The sequence below is a fragment of the Rhinolophus ferrumequinum genome, chromosome 26, assembly GCF_004115265.2.
Source record: "Rhinolophus ferrumequinum isolate MPI-CBG mRhiFer1 chromosome 26, mRhiFer1_v1.p, whole genome shotgun sequence".
Taxonomy (NCBI): Eukaryota; Metazoa; Chordata; class Mammalia; order Chiroptera; family Rhinolophidae; genus Rhinolophus; species Rhinolophus ferrumequinum.
This window is the reverse complement of record NC_046309.1, coordinates 754538-773372: the sequence shown is the minus strand read 5'-3', so window position 1 is coordinate 773372 and position 18835 is coordinate 754538. Positions and strand designations below refer to the sequence as shown.

General features: G+C 50.6%; 1 protein-coding gene across 1 annotated transcript in view; it reads left to right on the top strand.

The window, feature by feature from the left end:
• The first annotated feature begins 594 nt into the window (after window positions 1–594).
• DNAJB6 (DnaJ heat shock protein family (Hsp40) member B6) overlaps window positions 595–18835 on the top strand; it is a 47409-nt gene continuing 29168 nt past the window's right edge. The window contains exons 1-3 of the mRNA XM_033098769.1: window positions 595–747; window positions 15847–15936; window positions 18289–18398. Of these exons, the coding sequence (XP_032954660.1) occupies window positions 15872–15936; window positions 18289–18398 (175 nt within the window). The 5' untranslated portion in view covers window positions 595–747; window positions 15847–15871. The remainder of the gene's footprint in view (window positions 748–15846; window positions 15937–18288; window positions 18399–18835) is intronic.

Below are 18835 nucleotides of genomic sequence, written 5' to 3'. Positions count from 1 at the left end.
CCCAAGTATGTCAAGGGCTTAGATGAGCGAGAACTCGGCAAGGGCTGTTAGACGAGAAGGTGGCCGAGTCAGGGCCCGGCCCCAGCACATGGCAGCCCTCCGCGTGCGTGCAGCGGGCAGGACACTTCCTCCCGGAAGGGAGAAGGCCGCCCACGAGCGTGCTCGGGGTCACGAAGGGCGACAGCAGACGCCGGGGCAGGAGCCGGACACCGAGACCTTCGCGCGGAGGCCGCCAAGCACCCTCTGACCTCCCGGGGCCGGTGACCGCTTCCAGGGCGCCGCCTCCTCTCCAGGGCCAGGGGTCGTGTCGTCCGACCACACCCCCGCCCGCGCCGCGCGGACCGCCCGCGCGGAACCCGTGGGGACACTAGAGGCGCGGAGGCGGCAGAACATCCAAGTCGCGCTAACCTAACGCCCGGGGCAGCACAACTCGGACGACCGGCTCGAAGCCGCGTGCCCGTCCCCCGCGCTCCCGGGGTGCGGGGCCGCGGAACCAGCGCTCGGCCCGCGGCGCTCGGCCCGGCCGCCCAGAACCTTCGGGAAGGCGGGGGCGGGCGGGGCGCATGCGCAGCGTCGACTGGGCGGAAGTGGACGCGCCGCCGCGTGACGCACTTCCTGTTTGTTGTTGGAGAAAAGGAGAAAGGAAAGCGCGAGGAGCCGCCGCCGTCACCAGCGCCGCCGCGCAGGAGCCGAGGAGACCGGGCCGCCACCCCGCCGCGCCTTCCCGCTGCCGGTCCCGCGTCCTCGGTGAGAGCCGCCCGGGCGGCAGCGTGTGGGGGTCGGGCCGGGGGCCTGGTGCGGGGCCGCGGGCCGGGGCCGGCGGGCTGGGGCCTGGAGTGGGGCCGGGGCTCTAGGGCGGGCGCCGGGCCGGGCCGTGCTGTGGGGCGGGGCGGGGGCGCGTCGCTGCCACCCCCTCCTCGGGGGTCTCTTCCCGGCCCCGCCGGCGGTTGGGTGCGGCCGGGGCGGCGGGCGGGCGGCCTCCCCGGGCCCCTTCCCCGGGCCCGCCGGCGCGGGCCGAGCTCGCTCGCTCGGCGTGTCCCGCTCCCAGCGGCCGCGGCCTGCGGCCTGAGAGGCTGGTCGGTCTTGGCGCCGTCGTAAGCCCTCGTGGGCCGCCCCGAAGCAGAACAGGTAGGTGGCGTCGCGGCGCCGAGCACAGGGCGCGCGTCCACGACTCGCCGCAGATTTTTCCAAAGTTGGTTGATGAGCGACATGCCTGGCTTGCAGCTTAACTTAGAAAGCCACTTGCTTTGTTTTACTTCAAGGTGTTCCGCGGTTTGTGTAGCTGAAGTGTTGATCCTTTTGCCCAAGTGTGGAAAGCATGCAAGAAGTGCAAATGGCAAACTAGCGTCTCGGAAAAGGTTTTCGCAGGTAGTGGGGGTTGTCGTGGTCAGAGACGGAAACTCGGTGCCGACTCTCTTCTCTCCCAGAAACTGCAGGAAGGACGTGGCCGCGGGGGAAGGATCACGCCACTAGAAGAGTGGGCTGAGCGGTGCTCCCTGCAGTTTTCAGAGTTTCTGTTTCAGTTGTAGGTTCGTTGTAAGATTTTTATGGCTACAGTCTTTTAAGGCGATGGATTTGATTTAGTAGAAAGGTTAGACCAAAATGACCAAAAGGGAAAAATAAACCCTCAACCATTTGAACTTATTTGCTGATTGTTCGTAATCTTTAATCGCCCTTATCCTAATAATTGTGAATGTGGAAGACGCTTTAGTGGTAGCTGGAAGGAATTATGTACTGCCGTCGCCCCCATCTCCCCAGTCTGCCCCGGCCCTGGTTCTTTGGGAAGGTTAATGCAAACTTTTCTTGTTTCCAGTAAGAGTCTTCACCTGTTCTTTGGGGTTAGGACTTGTATGGTGTGGAATGAAAAGGTGGGTGCTGTTTATGCATCCTGTCTGATGAGCTGTGGAATTTTTGGGTTATGCGGAATCTGAATTTGGGGACTAAATTGGTTTGGTGTAGTGGTTTGTAGGTGTGGATGACTTGACAGGAAGTAGGAGGAGAACAAATGGGGTTGAGAAGTTGGTTTTTGGAATATGCCTACCTAGGCTTAGCGTGGTGCAAGCTGGGAATTGAAGAGCCTTTAAAGAATTGGAGATGAGTTCAGCACTCTTAAGAATATCGGTATTTCACATTTGTTTTGGATTTGAAAGGGGTAGACTTGGGAGGCGTTTCTGGCTGCAGGACAGAAAGGTACTGGCCGCCAGGTGGGGAGTAGAGTTGGAGTGACACTCGGAAGACTAAATTTATGGACAGGCGGTTCAAGTCCCATGGCCTGCAGCTAAGTGCACACAATGCCTTTCCTCTGAGCAAGCCCATTATTTTTAAGTGGGAGAACCAAGGGGACAACCAAGAACAAACATTTCCTCTTGTAATAACTCTGATTTTGGAGAGTTTCAAGCAAATAATTGTGCCCTTTACCAGCACTGGCAGCTTACATCCTAGCAAACGAGAAAACCAGGTTTGTGGTGGGATGGTCTATGTATTTTTTACAATTTTAGAGAGCACTTTCAAATTTGGCACATTATTTTTAGTTCAGCTTTTTTGGGATTGCAGTGTAATCCTGACCATGTCACCTTAGTGTGTGTGACTGGTTTCCTTCCACTGGGGAGACACTGAGTGCCCCTGCCTGCATGCTAGAGGTAAAGGTCAGCCCAGCCGCTGAGCTTGCCAGCTAGCCCAGCTGGCCAGCACGTCACGTCTGATGGCTGCTGGTAAGGAGTCAGTGGATACGCTACGCCTTTGTGTTTGGAGTTGAGGTGCTATCGATTAAAAAAAGTTTATTTCTTTTTGTCTTCTCATTTCCTTGGAAGTGATTCTAGAATTTAGGATGGTATTAAAAGTGGTTAGATTTAAATTTGTCCGGGACACCACCTCCTGGTGAAAGGCTGGTAACTGCAGGCTTATTAGTGAATTAGAGTGGGATCAGTAAAAAGATTGAACAAGTGTAGTTTCTCTTTGATGAGTAGAATTTGAGAGAACTTGAAACTCGAAAAAAGGGAGGTAAATGAGAAGAAAACTGAAGTCGGTGAAGAAAAGAATAGTCCTAGAAATGATAATGTAGGAAACAAAAGACAATTTTAAGGTCTACTTGGAGAAATGACTTACTGGATAAGTCAGGTAGTAAAAATGTGAGGATTTATATTTTGAATATAAGGTTTTTCCAAACTTTGTATGTTTAGGAGGACTTTAAAAAAAATCACAGTTGACCTCTTTTTATTTTAACATCCTACCTAAGGAAGAAGTACATTTTAAAAAACCTTATTTTTAAGGTAGGGAAAATTAATTTCTGTAAAAGTAGTTAAGGAGTGGCCGGTTACCTCAGTTGGTTGGAGTGTGGTGCTGGTAGCACCAAGGTTGCCTGTTCTATGCCTGCATGGGCCACTGTGAGCTGTGCCCTGAAAAAAAAAGTGAGAGTAGTTACGTTTCTAAGGTTTGCATCATATATCAAAGCAGAGTAGGTTGTCTCTTTATATCCTTTGTACCTTTTTTCAAAAGCTATATCTTACCTAGGTATGGCTTGGTTTTCTCTTAAAATTTTTACGTTATCCAGAGTTTGTGAGGAAGTTTTTGTCCTTTCTAAATGAAAAACGATGGCCACCATTGCTTATGGTTGTAAGGCAGTGGGGCTATTCGTACGTACAAATACTCGAGGTATTTTAGGGTTCTTTTTGTCCCCCCCCAACCATCAGTTCTGTATCTATGGGTCTGTTTCTGTTTATTCATTTGTTTTTTAGATTCTATACATAAGTGAAGTCAGGCAGTTTGTCTTTGACTTATTTCACTTAAGATAATACTCTTTAGGTCCATTTATGCCACAAATGGCAAGATTTCATTCTTTATTATGGTTGAGTAATAGTCCGTTGTGTATATGTACCACATCTTGACTCATTTAGCGATAGACATCTAGATTGCTTCCATGTCTTAGCTATTACGTTTTATGCTTTTGAAGGTCAGTTGCAAGCCTCGGCTGCCTTTGGCGGGGTGATTTTCTTGGGCATTGTGTGATTTGTGCCCTTTAAAACTTCCCTCGGACTTTTACCACCACGGGCATTTAGAGTTTCCCTTGTGTGTGTGTGCTGGCAACCCTGTGCGTCCCTCCAGGGTACGCCTTGAATCTTACTTGTGTTTCTTCGTGCCCATAGCATTGTCCCCGACCCAGGGTGCTCAGAAAATACGGGTTGAATTGGAACCTAGGTGACGCTTGCCAGTTGAAAGAATGGTCTGGATCTTGAGCCCTGGAGGAAATAACTTTCCTTGTTTGTTTCAGCGACACTGAGAGTGTTGGGTCAGAAGAGAATATATAAGTAGATCTGATAAGGAATGACAGTTCACATCTGTGTTTGTTTCTCCCCTACCTATGTGTGTGTTCTGGGAATTCATCAGATAATGAAAGGACAAGTGAGACACTACACTTCTCCAGGTTTATCATTTCTTTTTAAACTTCTTGCCTGCTTCCATTCCATTAAGCAAATAGTATTGCCGCACATTAGTTTGATGGCACAACATCAATTAAACATTTAAAAAACATTTTACTTAAATTTGCTCCTTTTCGAGGTCAATAGAAATTATTTTTTCATTTGCTGTTTTCTTAAGCTAAAGATAGGGAATGTCTTCAATGGACATACGACCTCTCAAATTAATGTTACCTAAAACAACGTGTAATGAATAACAACCTTTGGGTAGATAATAATGAAAGGCGTTCTGGAAGAAGAACTTTTTATCCCCTTTCAGCTCCATTTTCAGGAGAGTCTCATGGATTAGAAAGGAGCAAAGTTTTTTTTTTGAGTTTTTCTGCAAGCAGAACAAGGTTTCTTAGATTCTAGATAGATACTTGAGGATGTTCTCGTGGTGGAAAGATGGTCAGTTACGTCCAGTAACACCTTATTTGTGTGGGTGACCCAGTTTTGGGATACAGCGTAGCCAAGGGCCTCAGGATATGGGGGTGTCCAAGCCCACACACGCAGTTTGAGAAGTTTGGGGAGAACCTGTAAGGCCGTGAAGGGTGATGTGTGTAACAATCATGTTTGGCGTGTATGTCGTACTCTTGAAGTTTCCTTAAGAACCCGGGCGTGTGTAATGACTTAGAAATTCCCTTGAGAAAATCACTACAATCAGTTTTGTGACTTAAAGGTACCAGTTGAGCTGAGCATAGAACTTGGCTTTTTGGAGCCGACTCTGGGGGGTCACACGTAGGTGCACCTTTGGGTGATGTGTGGTTACGGCTCCTGGGAGCTCCCCGGGCAGAGGGACGGGCACCTCTGAAGTCACTCGCCCCTGTGGACGAAGGGAGGCCGGTGACGGAGGGAGGCCCGTGCTTCCCGTCCCACCTCTTCTTTCTTTGTCTTACCCCTTAGGGATCATTTCTGCCTGCAGCTTTCTTTTTTTGGGTGGGGGGTGGAGAGTTAAATTTGTACGGCTTTAGTGGTGTCCTAGGATATTCCGGTTCCATTTAATTAACACCGTTTTTTGGAGCAAGAATGTTTGTAGCTAGAGCTTTGGTCTGCGTGCTGGCTTCCATGCAGTTGATAAGGAGTATGGATTTGGTTTAAGGGGCTGTAGTCTTAGAGAAACTTAATTACCCAAGTAGTAGAGAAGCAGAGATTGGTCAGAGAAAGTCTAAAGTGAATAACGCGAGTGTTTGAAGGTCACCCAGAGGCTGCTTTGGGAACCTGAAGGGGAGCTTTCTAGCACCTTTTCAGTGATATACAGGAATATAAGTTAGTAAAGGCAGTTTTGCTGGGAAATCTGTGCACTTTTTTCCTCTTGGTAATGAAAGGAAAATCTCAGCAACTTAGCAAGGGTGATGTAGGTTTATTTTACCCAGAATTCTACTGTCAAGAACTTAATGGTTATGAAACATGTAAGTGCAGACAATGTTTTCATTCGCCTGTGGAGTAATGGCAGAGGGGCCGCTGCGTAGCTGATTAGCTGTGGAGAGCAGACTTGTGTTTCGGCGGGGCCGCAGTGTCAGCGGGGGAAGTGCGGGCGGGAGCCCCCAGCCCCTGAAGGGCACCCGGGCACTGTGTGTGCTTACAGCCCCGGTCGTTCTCGTGTCTGTAGACGTGTGGATGGGGGTGCTTGGGCCCATAGCAGTGAGAGAGGGGCGGTTGTTAGTAATCTGCACACTGGGGAAGGAGGAGCCCTGCGCCCTGGGTGGGCACCTGTGCAGTGGGCACAGAAACTTCTCTCGACTCCAGCGCATAGCTGCTCAGATGAACCGAAGCTTTCGACCACAGTCCTTTCCTGCAGTGGAAGGACTGCTTAAAGGAACGTCAGTGAACTCGTCCGTGGTCACTTGCAGTGACCCGTGTCACGGGCGCAGGCCTCTCCTGAGGGGAAGGCTACGTTAGGACACCCAGTACTGGCACTTACTGGGTGTGCGGTAACCGGTCAGTGGTTTGTGAATTTGGTGCGGTTGTCAGAGTTCATCCTGGTGAGTGGGCAGGCGCCTTAGGGTTCAACATTCTAGATGAATGTTTCTGTCAGTTCCCTGAGGTGCGTGTTCAAAATGCAGATCCCCAGACTGACACACTCGGGGGTGGAATGGCCTAGGCATCCTCATTAGACCAGGTCCCCTTTCTCACTGTACTAGGGGACAGTCTCTGTGACTGCCGTCTGGTAGGTTTGTGTCTGTCTGTGCCCCTGCGCCCTTGGGAGCAGCAGACCAGCAGCTCCCGGGGCTGCGCTCAAATTCCCCTGAGTCGGTCCAGCCTTGACCTGCTCCCAGCTTTGTCTTCTGACTGGCTTAGCACCGTTTCCGGCCCTGGCGATGGATGACGCCACGGGGCACCCCAGGGTGGAGGAGACACTGGAGAGAAATGGGTAGAGCTTGGCTGCCAGGGCTGCCAGTAAAGCCGCTGTGAGATTTGGTCAGAAACGTTGGGAAAAGCCAACAGGGAGGTGGAAAATGGGCAAGTGCTGTAGACAGGCAGTTACAGGACGCGTGTGCAGATGGCCCTGGCCACGAGAAGACGCGTGGCTTCATTGGCGCAGACGGCCCATCAGGCCTCATGGAATTGGTGGGGAAACTCAGACCAGGTTAATAATGGTTTCTGAGGGCTGGGAAGATGTGAGGCTGCAGGTACTGGTCAGAATGGCAGGGGTACAGCGGCTGTGGAAGGCAAGTCAGCCAATGCCTTTCTTAAAAATACGCAAACATTTTTTGATGCAGAAATTTCTACTTACCTGGAGTGACGAACAAGGCAGCCTGGAGCGTCTCTGATGGGTCTTGCCTTGTCGCTGCCTCCTCGCCACCGCTATGTGTAACCCTAGATGGTGTGTGGTGTGTAATCCCAGATGGGTACTCAGGCTGGGCCTCAGGTCTCCCAAGGGAGAATAAGGGCTCCTGCAGTGTCCCCTAGAGCTCAACCGGTGCCCGACACAGTACGGACCCGCTCATGGCAGTTGGACATGGGCAGTGAGGAGCCGTCAGAAGCCACAGTGCCGAGCGTGCTGTCTTGGTGGGTATTGGTGTGGCACGTCCCTGGTGCCAGCTGACACGCCTGTCCTCACAGGCTTACCTGCAGTTCAGCTGGGGAAAAAGACGGTGGGCCAGTCTCGGGGGTAGGTGTTCTGTGGCCACAGATGGCGTCCTTTTGAAAATAAACGAGTATGTTTGATGCTTCAGAAAAATTGTGTTCAAGAATCAACATAATTTATTTGTGACTAGGGAAATAGTCTTGTGTGTAATGTTTATATCTACTTGTACATCTCTTGGTTAAGCAGCAGTTTACTTAAAATTGTTTTGGAATTGGGTAGTATTTCTAAATTTTCAGTCTGCTTTTATTATCTATTATACAATCAGTTGGACGTTTAGTGTATACGTTTATTTTTATTTATTTATTTATTTATTTTTTATTGGGGAAGGGGAACAGGACTTTATTGGGGAACAGTGTGTACATCCAGGCCTTTTTTCCAAGTCAAGTTGTTGTCCTTTCAGTCTTAGTTGTGGAGGGCGCAGCTCAGCTCCAGGTCCAGTTGCCGTTTCTAGTTGCAGGGGGCACAGCCCACCATCCCTTGCGCGAGTCGAACTGGCAACCTTGTGGTTGAGAGGACACGCTCCAACCAACTGAGCCATCCGGGAGGAAGCTCCTCTAGGTGCCGTGTTCAATCTTAGTTGCAGGGGGTGCTGCCCACCATTCCTTGTGGGACTCAAGAAATTGAACCGGCAACCTTGTGGTTGAAAGCCCACTGGCCCATGTGGGAATCGAACCGGCAGCCTTCGGAGTTAGGAGCATGGAGCTCTAACCGCCTGAGCCACGGGGCCGGCCCCTATACGTTTATTTTTATAAACATGCTGTTAAGTACTTAGAAATACTGAGTTCTATAAGGAAATTACTCATACAGATGTGTAAGTGGGCTTTTATTTTGTATAATGCTCTGGGTTTAGTCGTACCTAATTTGAAGGCAGTTAACTTTTTGTGGATTCTGTCCCTGAAGCAACGGGAAAGGAACCTGTGGCTCGGCTGAGATAGTGGTACTTCAGTCAACTCTTCAGCTTTACCGGATGTTCAAGGTGTTCAGTACCTTATTTGGATCTCAGTTTTTAGACCTTAGGGTGTGTTGTATTTTACTGCCTTTGTAGAGCACATTTTTGAGTTTGCATTAAAATTTGTTTCTTATTGGCTCTTGTTAAGAAGCGAAACGGTCGTATTGAGATGTAAAGAATGTCCTGTGGCACTGAGCTTCTGAACCCTGCATCCCCAACATAGCTTGATGGCATAGGCTAGTGCCAGGGCTGCAATCAGGCTTTGGGTTTTGAATTTAGGGAAACTTGGACTGTTGACGGAATTCCTTTGAGCGCCTGTTTCCTCAGCTGCGGTGGTGATAGCACGTAGACTTACTGTAATGCCTGGGATGGCCATGTAGTCCAAAAGTCTTGATGAACACGTTCTAAAGTTCTTCTGGAATGTGTCGTGTGGCTTGAGTCCAGTGAGGGCGCACTGTGGCCCTGCCCTGCTGCTGCTCGCGTGGGCCGTGTGCGTGGGCCGTGTGCGCATTTATTGTGCTTTCGTCAGCAGTGCCTCGGCCTCTGCACAGCGGGGGCTTCTTTGTTTTTGGTTCTGTGCATGGCAGTGTTCTTTCAAGCTCTGCGTGCCTCCTCTCCATCCTCTCTCCCCGACACTCCACGTGTCTTCACTGTATGTGACTTAATTTTACGTTTACATGTCTGTCTTGTCGAAACTTGATTTATTCCCTTAGCTGGCATGTGACTTGTACGTAGTAAGTTTGTATGATTACGTTCACTCACAGTAACCACTGTTTTCACTGGGACTGAGTATGTGGGTGGTAGAATCGGTATTAAAAAGGTTTTGCTTGGTTGGAACAAGGGGCCACCGTAGCCATCAGTGGGCAGGCTGGCAGCTTACCTGAGGGCCTCTGTTGCACAAAGGGAATAACGGGAGGCAGGACGTGACCACAGGTGTAGAGAGACGGGGCTTAGCCAGTTTGTGTGACCATGGAATTCCGGTGGCTGTCCCAGGAGAGTTGACAGGGCCCTGATGGTCAAGTTCAGAGGGAGAGATCGGTGGCCTTGCTATCTGCCGCTGGTGACGATTTGACTGTCTCCGGAGCAGCGGTGTTGGATTCTCGTACGAAAAAATTGCAACCATGGAGCCGGCTCAGCGGGGCCTGGGTCTGTGTTCTTAGCGGACCTGCGGAGGAATGGAATGGAGTGTGAGCCCAGTGTGAAGAGCTCACGAAGGCAAAGCCGCTGAGTGTTTGCAGACAGCCCCGTGGAGCAGAAGCTCAGCCTGCCTTGTGTACCAGGGACCAGGCCCCGGGGGAGGGAGTTCTCTGGGGGAATGCCCTGCTGTCTAAAGCCAAGGGCTGCTCCCTGGGGTGTGCCCCGTGAGGCAGAGCAAGGGCTCCGTGACCGCCACGGCCCAGACCTCACGTGCCTCGCGTGCTGCTGCCCCCGCCTGCACGTGGAGAATCTCCTCGTGGGCTCCCAGTGGTTCTCTAGTCCAGCATTTCTTCTGCATGGGTTAGCGAGTTCTGGAAAAGAGAGTGTTGGCTCCTCAACTGTTTGATTACAGATGTGGTTTGTGCAGGAAGGGCAGAGCACTAAATCCTTGATTCTTCTGCCCGTGCATATCTTTAAATCATAGTGCTCAGTCATTCTTATGCTCAGATTCGCTTCTGGTCTGGGGTGCTCTGACAGTGTTTTTCCCATGGCCTTTTGACATGGCTGTACTTTGTCTTTCTGACTTACTTTTCAACGTTTTATTTTTAAATCATTTTAGATTTACAGAAGAGTTGTAAAGATACCGTGTTTCCCTGAAAAATAAGACCTAGCCGGACATTCAGCTCTAATGCGCCTTTTGGAACAAAAATTAATATAAGACCCGGTCTTACTTTACTGGGAGCAGGCCGGCAGATGGCGGGTCAGCCAGGGTCCTGCCGTGCCCGGGACGTCCACAGGTGCTCGGGGTTTTCAGAAGTCCCAGCACGAGCCCTGACATTGTCTGTTGGATGCTGATGGGGGAGGCTTTCCTGTCGACCTTAAATTAGAGAGGGGGCTGGACGGGACGGCTAGGGAGGGGGTGAGGAGCAACAGTGTGTGCAGAAGGCGCAGCAGAGAGTCAGGTGCGGACTCTTCCCCAGGTAGTTGGTCTCGTTCTGTTCAAGGGATTTTCTTCATTTAGGAGGAGGAGGAATGGCCACCTATGGAGTGCTTGTAACTGGCGATCATACAGGCCCTCGGTCCAGGTGACGGTCCCTGGGCGGGTACATCTTCCAGGGGTGGGAGTGGTGAAGTGGTCACGCACTCACCGCCTGGCAGGCCTGGCCTCCTAGTTCAGCCCATCTTGCATGCGGCCGCACGAGCTGCCTGAGGACCTGGTGGCCACATGATCGTCATCGTTTGCACAAACACGCCCGTTATTGCAAATGCAAGACAACCATGTGGGCTTGAGCGCATGGGCTGTGAGTTGGTTGCACAGCTGTCTGAGCAGGGGCAGGGGACGCGTGTGGCTGAGGCGGAGGTGGTTCAACTGTTAGGAAGGAGGAGCTTCGTCCAGAGCGCTCCTTGTTCTGTTGGGAACAGTGGGCTGGCATTGTTTCCCCCCTTCTGTCACTGCTCAGATGCCCCCACAGAGCCACGTGGCAGCAGCTGGAGCTCAGAAGTGAAGAGCCCCGCACAGTTCTCAGCCTTTGAGTAGAGCTGAAGGGGTGCTGGTTGCCCTGCGCCTCTCGGCTGCTCCTGTCGCTGTGGGGTGGTCAGGGTGGTCGCTGGTCAGCTGTTTGGTGCCTGAGGATTTCAGATTGCTGTACCCTCTTGGTCGCCAGGCTCGGCGCCTTCTGGGGATAGTGATTTCCAGGCTGGACTCCATGCCCTCACTGGCGACCAGTGAGGGACCCTTTTATCATTGGGTGCTCACTGTCATGTCTTGTAACTGATTGCATTTAAAACAATTTCCCTAATATTTTATGGTGAACAGTCGAAGTACACAGGACAGTGAACACCATGTCCCACAGGTCCATCTTCCAGTTAATACTGTGTTGTCTTTGCTTTGTTATGTGTCTGTCACAGCGAATTGGATTTTAATGTTAGGCTGGAGGAATTACAGGAAAGCAGTAACCATATCATTTCTCCCCCCAATTTGTAATTTAAAAAAAGTTCTGGGACTTTTACTGAGAAAAACACATACTTAGATATTTTAAATGGCAACTCGTGTAGTCTGTTCTTGTAGTGTCTTCTTACCTTCTGACGTTTAGAGCTTTTATTACTGTATTGGAGGTTATATGTCCTTTTGTGATGTGTAGTTCATGTACATGTAAATATATCCTAATCTCCTTTATGATCTCTCTGCAACCCAAGGTTTTCTTGAAAAACAGCTTTGTTTCCACAGTTGTTTCTTTGTGATTTTGTGAGATTGTTTTCTGTTTGTTTCCACTGTTTTTGTCAGTATTCCAATACCCTTCGGTGTTTCAGTCCGGGTCTATGTGCTTGGTAAGGACCTGTGTTTCTAATGGTTACTGCAGGGCCCTACTTTACGTCTGTTACATCAAGTTTCTTATAATAAATGCTCAAATCTTAGAAGCTTAACTTCTCTGCTTAATGATATGATTGCGGATGTATCTTTTAAAATGCTTTTATTTATAACAACATGTAAGTGGCAAAAGTTTCAATGTACATAAACATAATGTCTCAAACTCACAAATCTCCACTTAGTTTTCCCCCCACATGAACTGGCCCCTGCTGACCACCGTGTCAGGTGCACAGTGGCGTTCAGCACATCCCCAGGCAGTGTGTCCGTCACCGCCAGCCATGTCCCCGAGGTCTTTAGCCTTTGACATTGAAACTGAACAACAGAAATTAAACAGCAACTGCCTCCCACCGCGTCCCTGGCGTCCGGAATGTTTCCTTTTTACCCCGCAATGCCCTTTGAGTGGGATGTTTTGAAGGCCATGTCAGGTTCAGGTTCTTTTATCCCTGTGAAGTCATTGTTTCCGGAAACGCTCAGCTCATGTTCCAGCGTGACCTTCCTGAGTCTCGTTGCTGCAGGAGGTGTCTCAGTGTTTGCCAGCGCTCTTGTGCTGTGAGTTTGAATTTGTATCTCTTGGAAACAATGTACAGTGGTACCTTGGTTTTCGAACGTCTCCGTTGACAACCATTTTGGTTTACGAACGCCGTAAATTTTATGGATCTATGGTATCATTAGATAGTAGAATTCATGCTAAATTTGCAATTTTAGGCGTTGATTTTAAAGGTCTGGAACGGATTAATACATTTTGCATTACTTTCTATTGGGAAACCGTGCCTTGGTTTTCGAACATTTCAAAACTCAAACTGTCTTCCAGAACGGATTATGTTCGAAAACTGAGGTACCACTGTAGTTTTAGTTTTAGCAAAATTAAGGTGTGTGATGTACACCTTAAACCTACACAGTGTTAGGTGTCCAGTGTATCTCAATAAAGCTGAAAAACAAAACAATTTGCTTTTAGATTAATCTTTATAGTTAGTGTTTATTGAAGTATTTGAGTTAAGTGAATTAATTTGTAGAAACTTAGAATTATCACAAAATTCTTTTTTTGCGGTGAGAACATTTAGATGTGGTCTCTTGGCAGCTCTAAGTATAAATATAGTACTATCGATGAGTCCCCGTGACGGACGTACGTTAGAGCCCAGAGCACGTTCCTCTTGTAACTGCCAGCCTGTGCCTTTGGACCAGCGTCTCCCTAGTAGTGGTCCCCACCCCCATCCCGGTGACCATTCTGCACTGAGGTGGCCTTCTGGCCACGGCGCTGTACTGAGGGCCTGCGCTGTTTGTCCTCTGACAGCTGGCTTAGTCTAGTGCCTCCCTCACCTTGCTTGTCAGCTAGTGTTTGTCCTTAGTTTTTGCAGTGTGCCTGCTGTCCTTCCTGCCACCCCGACAGTGCCCTGGAGCTCTGCGTGACTCCCAGATGCGCGAGGGCCTGAAAGTGAGTTGACCCTGTAGGTTGGAGTGTTTTATTATTCAGCCTTAAAAAAGAAGGAAATCCTGCCATTTCCTTTTGGGAGAACGTGGATGAACTTAGAGGATTCATGTTAAGCGAAATAAGCCAGACACATACTGCATAATCTCACGTACTGTGGGTCGAGCTCACAGCAAGAAACAGAAGAGTTGTTACCTGGGGTTTAGGAGGGGAAATGGGGAGATGTCTGTCAAAGGGCACAGACCTAACTTCTTAGTGGGCAGCATGTGGACTGTGGTTCCTGATTACCATCTGCTCGAAGTTTGCTGAGAGGAGATCTCGGGTGTTCTCAGCGCTCAGAAGAAACTGTGTATGTGAGGTGGTGGCTGTGTGAATGGCATTGCCTCATGACCGCGCACCGTGCTGTGCACCTGGGACCTAATCAGTGCCGTCCATCCAGGTGCCGTCCAGCCTCGAGATGAGGAGCCCCCAGTTCCTTTTGGTCTTGGCCTCCTGGTCGTCTGTTTTACTTTTTCCCTCTGTTCCATGCACTTTCCTGGATCACTTCCTCAGCTCTAGCCCCGTATCGCCGACTCTTTAGTTCTGTCTAATGTGCTTTTAAATCCCCTTGGCTATGTCAATAATAATCTCAGTATTTTGGGGTCCTTTTCAGACCAGCAGGTTGCCCCCCACAAACACACCCAGTGTGGTTCCCGATTATTTTATGAATACTTAATCACATGCTTCCTTTCAGGTTGTTCTTATTTTCGATTCTCGGAGGTGTTCTAACTCTTACTCTTCCGATGCTTTCCTTATATTAGACTTTCATTGTCAGCTCTCCTCAGCAGGGGTTATGTCTTCTGCTGGAATCTTGGAATCTTTGTGACCTGGATTGTAGCAATACTTACTTCTCCAGTGCTGCTTTGTTTGTTCACCATCCTGGGGTCCTGTTTGAGATTTTGAGGAGAGCGTTGCAGGCTAACGAAGGTGATGACGCTCCGTTCTATGTGTCTGAGGCTCAGGGCTTCATGTTCTCAGAGCGGCCTCTTTCCCTCGTTTGCAGTTCAGTGGAAAGAGTTTTTCTTGACCCTCCTGGGGGAGCCGAAATCTCCAGGGTCCCGTTCTCCCTCCCCGCCCCCCCATATCTGATCACCAGCCCCTCTTGGCCTAATTTACCACTTGTTTCTGGCACTGGAGCCTCTTTCCTCGGAGCTCAGCTAGCTGTCTTTTCAATGTGTGTGTTGGATCGTGTCTGACATGTCTAGGTTATCTTGAGGTGGGGGTGGGGGCGGGTTCTGTTTTGGTCCATCCTGTGGTGTCTGAGTTACTTCTCGTGTTGGGGCCCCAGACTGGTCCCTGGGACCTTCACACGGAGCCCATCTTACGCGATGGGGGAGGGCCTGTGCACACTCACGCTGAGCTTATCGTGGGCTGCTCCGCACACAGGAAAGGAGAAACAATGCAACTGTGCGTCTTGTTTTGAGAAATGGAGCAGTTCTTAGCTGTGGCGTTGTTTAACCCCCGACATATTCAGCCTCAGCAACATGGGCCTCACACAGCTTACGGCCTCGTGTCTTCGTTTATAATCAGAACATTTCTTTTGAAAATCTGAACTAGAGTTTCTGGGAAGGCTGCGGGAAGCCTCGTTTCAGTTTTGGGCACAGTGGCTTCACAGAAAAACTCTGGGTGAAGTTACTTGGTGTTGTGTGGAGTAGGCCTGTTGTATGTAAGTGTTTGGTTACTTAGTAAAGGGATATAACCAGTCAAATTAAAAAAGTACATTCATTAGACTGCATGCATCTTAGAGAAGCGGCACGTGTGTACGTCCTGTTTGGTGGGCGTGGACAGTGTTCCCTGTCCTGCCCCGTGAAGTGCCTCCGTGACCCTGAGGGAGCGCAGTCTCGGGCGGGCACTGAAGGCATGGTCGGGGGAGACCAAGCAGCCACTTAGTGCTGGGCAGGGTGAGGGACAGCACAGCCCCTAGTCGAAGCCGGCTCTTCTTGTCCTCTGGGGCCAGGGGAGGCCGAGGTGCCTGTGGTTCCGCGCTCCGCTTTCCCTCCCGGGGGCCCCCGTCTTGCCTACTGTCTGGCCCAGTAGGGGCCTGAATGAAGGAAGGCCTGAATGAAGGAAGTCTCCTGAGGACTGAATGAAGGAAGTAGCTGAAGCCCCCCAAGCATGGCTGTGTCCAGAGTGCAGGCTGCTCGCAGAGGGCCTGTCTTAGTTACCTGCTGGTTCCGTTTAGTTGCGTTATCGTTAGGCTGTTTCAGAGCTTTTCTCCTGTATCAAGAAGGGTCTGAGGACATGAATCTTGTAATCAGTCCCAGACCAGGCCCCGGCCTGACAGGCTACTGGTTGGTGCTGACGTCCCCCTCCGTCTCCTGCTCTGTTCCCACCCACACGGCCCTGACCTTGGCAGTGTTGTCATTGACCGTGGTTTTCTAATTGCAGGAGCCGTTCCAACAGCAGTTAAAACATGGTGGATTACTATGAAGTCCTGGGCGTGCAGAGACACGCCTCAGCCGAGGACATCAAAAAGGCGTAAGTACCGCGTTTCCGGGTAGGAAGTCGGCCGTTGGCGCTGGGCATTGGAAGTCTCCTCGTTGTGTTGCCCATTAAAGTGCATCCAGTGGAGTAGAACAGTCTTTGTTTGAATGCCCAGCTTAACCGAACAGGTTAGCTTTTGTCTTCTCAGACCTCAGCCCAGCCTGCCACTTGTCACTGGGGATATGGTCACATGGTTTCCTCCTTTGCCTTGGGGCAGTGGATTGTTTCTGCTGGAAGGAGATCAAACTTAGGATGTGAAGAGATCCCAAAGGGCCGGCCATTGGACTTGGAAATGCGGTTGGCCTGGCACTCGTAGGGTAGGGTATGGAGCACTTACGTCCTTGGTGGGGTGCCTGAAAATCCCCGCCAGGGTGACCCCAGCCTGTTAGACCCCTCTGGCACATTCAGTTGTGCTACCTGTACCTTTGTGACCAGGGCCCGGTCCATCAGAGGGATAAGTCTTGGGCTACAGGCGGCTGTCAACGGTGAACTGAATCTATTTCATTCATTTGATGTTACTGTATAGCAAAAAACGTCATGAGATAGATGTTACCGATCGTTAGTGTAGCTAGACAGGCGACTCCTCAGGAAGCCTGCAGTAATCGGGATTTAGGTTTCCGTTTGTATTGTCGGAGCCAACTTTTTAAATACACAGTGAAGTCTGTGCTACTAAACTTAGTAGGTCTGCAGATGGAAATGAAGGGATTTTGAACCAAACAATTCATTTCAGTGCTAAACTAACAGCAGCTTGACTGCATGCTGGGCCTACCTGAAGCTGCTTATGGGACTTCCTCCCTGTGTCCCAGCTCAGAGCTGGGCCAGGACACGGAGGAGGCGGGGCCAGCGGGCTGAGTCACCAGTGGGCTGTGGGTTACTGTCAGTCCCAGTTCACAGCCAGCACTAGCCGTGTGCAGTAGGAGATGGTGACTGCTGCATAAACAGCCGAGGTGCACAGTGCTTAGTAACAGGGAAAACATGCCTTCTTACTTCAGGAGCAGTTACCAGGTGGCCGGTGTGGTTACCTGCAGGACGTGGGTGGCTCAGTGTCTCCAGGGTGACTCTGAGGTACGGAGTTAGAAAGTGCTGCTGCTTCAAAAGGAAGATTTTCCCGTTGTGGGTGCAGCTGGGTGACTTGACAGACTAGATTTGGCCTGATTTATGTTTAATGAGCAAAACGGCAGCCGGGGTGGTGCATGTCCTTACAACAGTCCATCTGGTAGACTCTGGCCTTTTTTGTGTGCAATGACCAGGGAAAGTGCTTTGAGGGCTAAAGGTATGTGGCCATCCCCTCCTTCCTCCTGAGGGCACGCCCTGTGTTTGAGTCCCCGGCCTCTGAGTGCTGGTCTTCACTCCCTGGTGCCAATTAAAGTGCCAGTGCAAAGGCTGAAGGTCAAGGTTGGCAGACATTGGCCACTTACCCTGTTACGGTGAGAATCCCAGTGCTCGTCTTTCACAAGCATGTGCACACTGCCCGGGTGTGCGTGCACCCTAGGACCGGCGCGCTCCTGGAAGCCAGCTCTTTGTCCTCGTCTTCTGTGTGGTCTGTCATTTTCTGTGGAGGATTTGTGCTCTCGGGTTTGGCTCTGCGAGTACATGTTCAGGTCCACAGTGCTGTGCGAGGATTGTGCTCTTTTCCCATTACAGGTCCCAGCTTTAATCAGATTTTAGTCAGTCAGGCTGAGGTTGCGATTAAAATGCTGAAACTAAGGTGAACCACAGCAGCCAACTGTTAAGAGGACTGGCCGGTTCTTATTCTAGTCTGAGATTTTAAGGGCCATCCCCCTGACCATTCAGTGTCCCCTCTATTGTTAAATGCAGGCTGCTTTTGTTTAGTTAATTAGAAGAGGGGTTTTCGTATTTCCAAAGCATGTGATTGTGTTCATTGGAACCTTGGTCACAGAATCTGGAACCCAGAAGGGGAGGTTTGAGGAAAGACATGGAACTCTTGGCATCCTGTGGCCGAGATGGCCCCCCTTTGCCATGCTGTCATGTGGAGTGATGGGCTGTGAGGACATGCGGGGGTGAGCCCCCTGTGTCCCTCAGTGTCCTGCTCAGTGAGCAGGCTCCTGCATCCCGCTGCTCAGCCTCTGAGCTCGCACTGCACACCGGGCCTCAGGCGTTTATTAACCTTTTCCACCTCTGCAGGTTGGTTGTGTCATGTGCTCTAGGTTTTAGGACTTGTTGATTTCATTGGGGGGAAGAGTGAGGGAGGGAGGTTTGATCATTGGAACCAATGTTAACCCCACTAGTTTGCAGCTCTGAAGCCGTTTCTTGCCCAATTATGTTCCAGAGCCCATTGGATTTTGGGATTTTGGTTGTGATCAATACCCTTTTACTCTTTTCAAGATACCGGAAACTGGCACTGAAGTGGCATCCAGATAAAAATCCTGAGAATAAAGAAGAAGCAGAGAGAAAATTCAAACAAGTCGCTGAGGCGTATGAGGTGCTGTCAGATGGTGAGTAGTGCTTGCCCGGGCGCGGGGTGGGCGGAGCTGCTGTCAGCGCCGAGCACAGTCTGACTTCTCTTGTGAAGATCTGACTCCCGTGTTCCTGGCGGTTGCTTGATACAATTAGCCGTGAGTGCTGCGAGCTCCCTGGTTTCTAGTGACTTCTCCCAGGATGGCTGTTTCAGAGAGTGCTGACCCCCTGGTCTGGGGGCTGACAGCACAGAGGAGGTCCTGGGAACCTCTGGGTCACTCGCTGTGCCGGGGTGGGGGGCGCCCGTGTTAGGGCTGTAATGACCCCCCAGGTCCATTGCCCTTGAAACGAGCTAGCTAATCCAGTGCTTTTCACTGCTCCGGAGGACCCTGCCTCGTGTGAGGAGGTGAGGAGTCATGCGTACAGCTGCGACTGAGACTCGCAGGTGGGTTTCCTCAGCCCAGGTCGAGAGGAC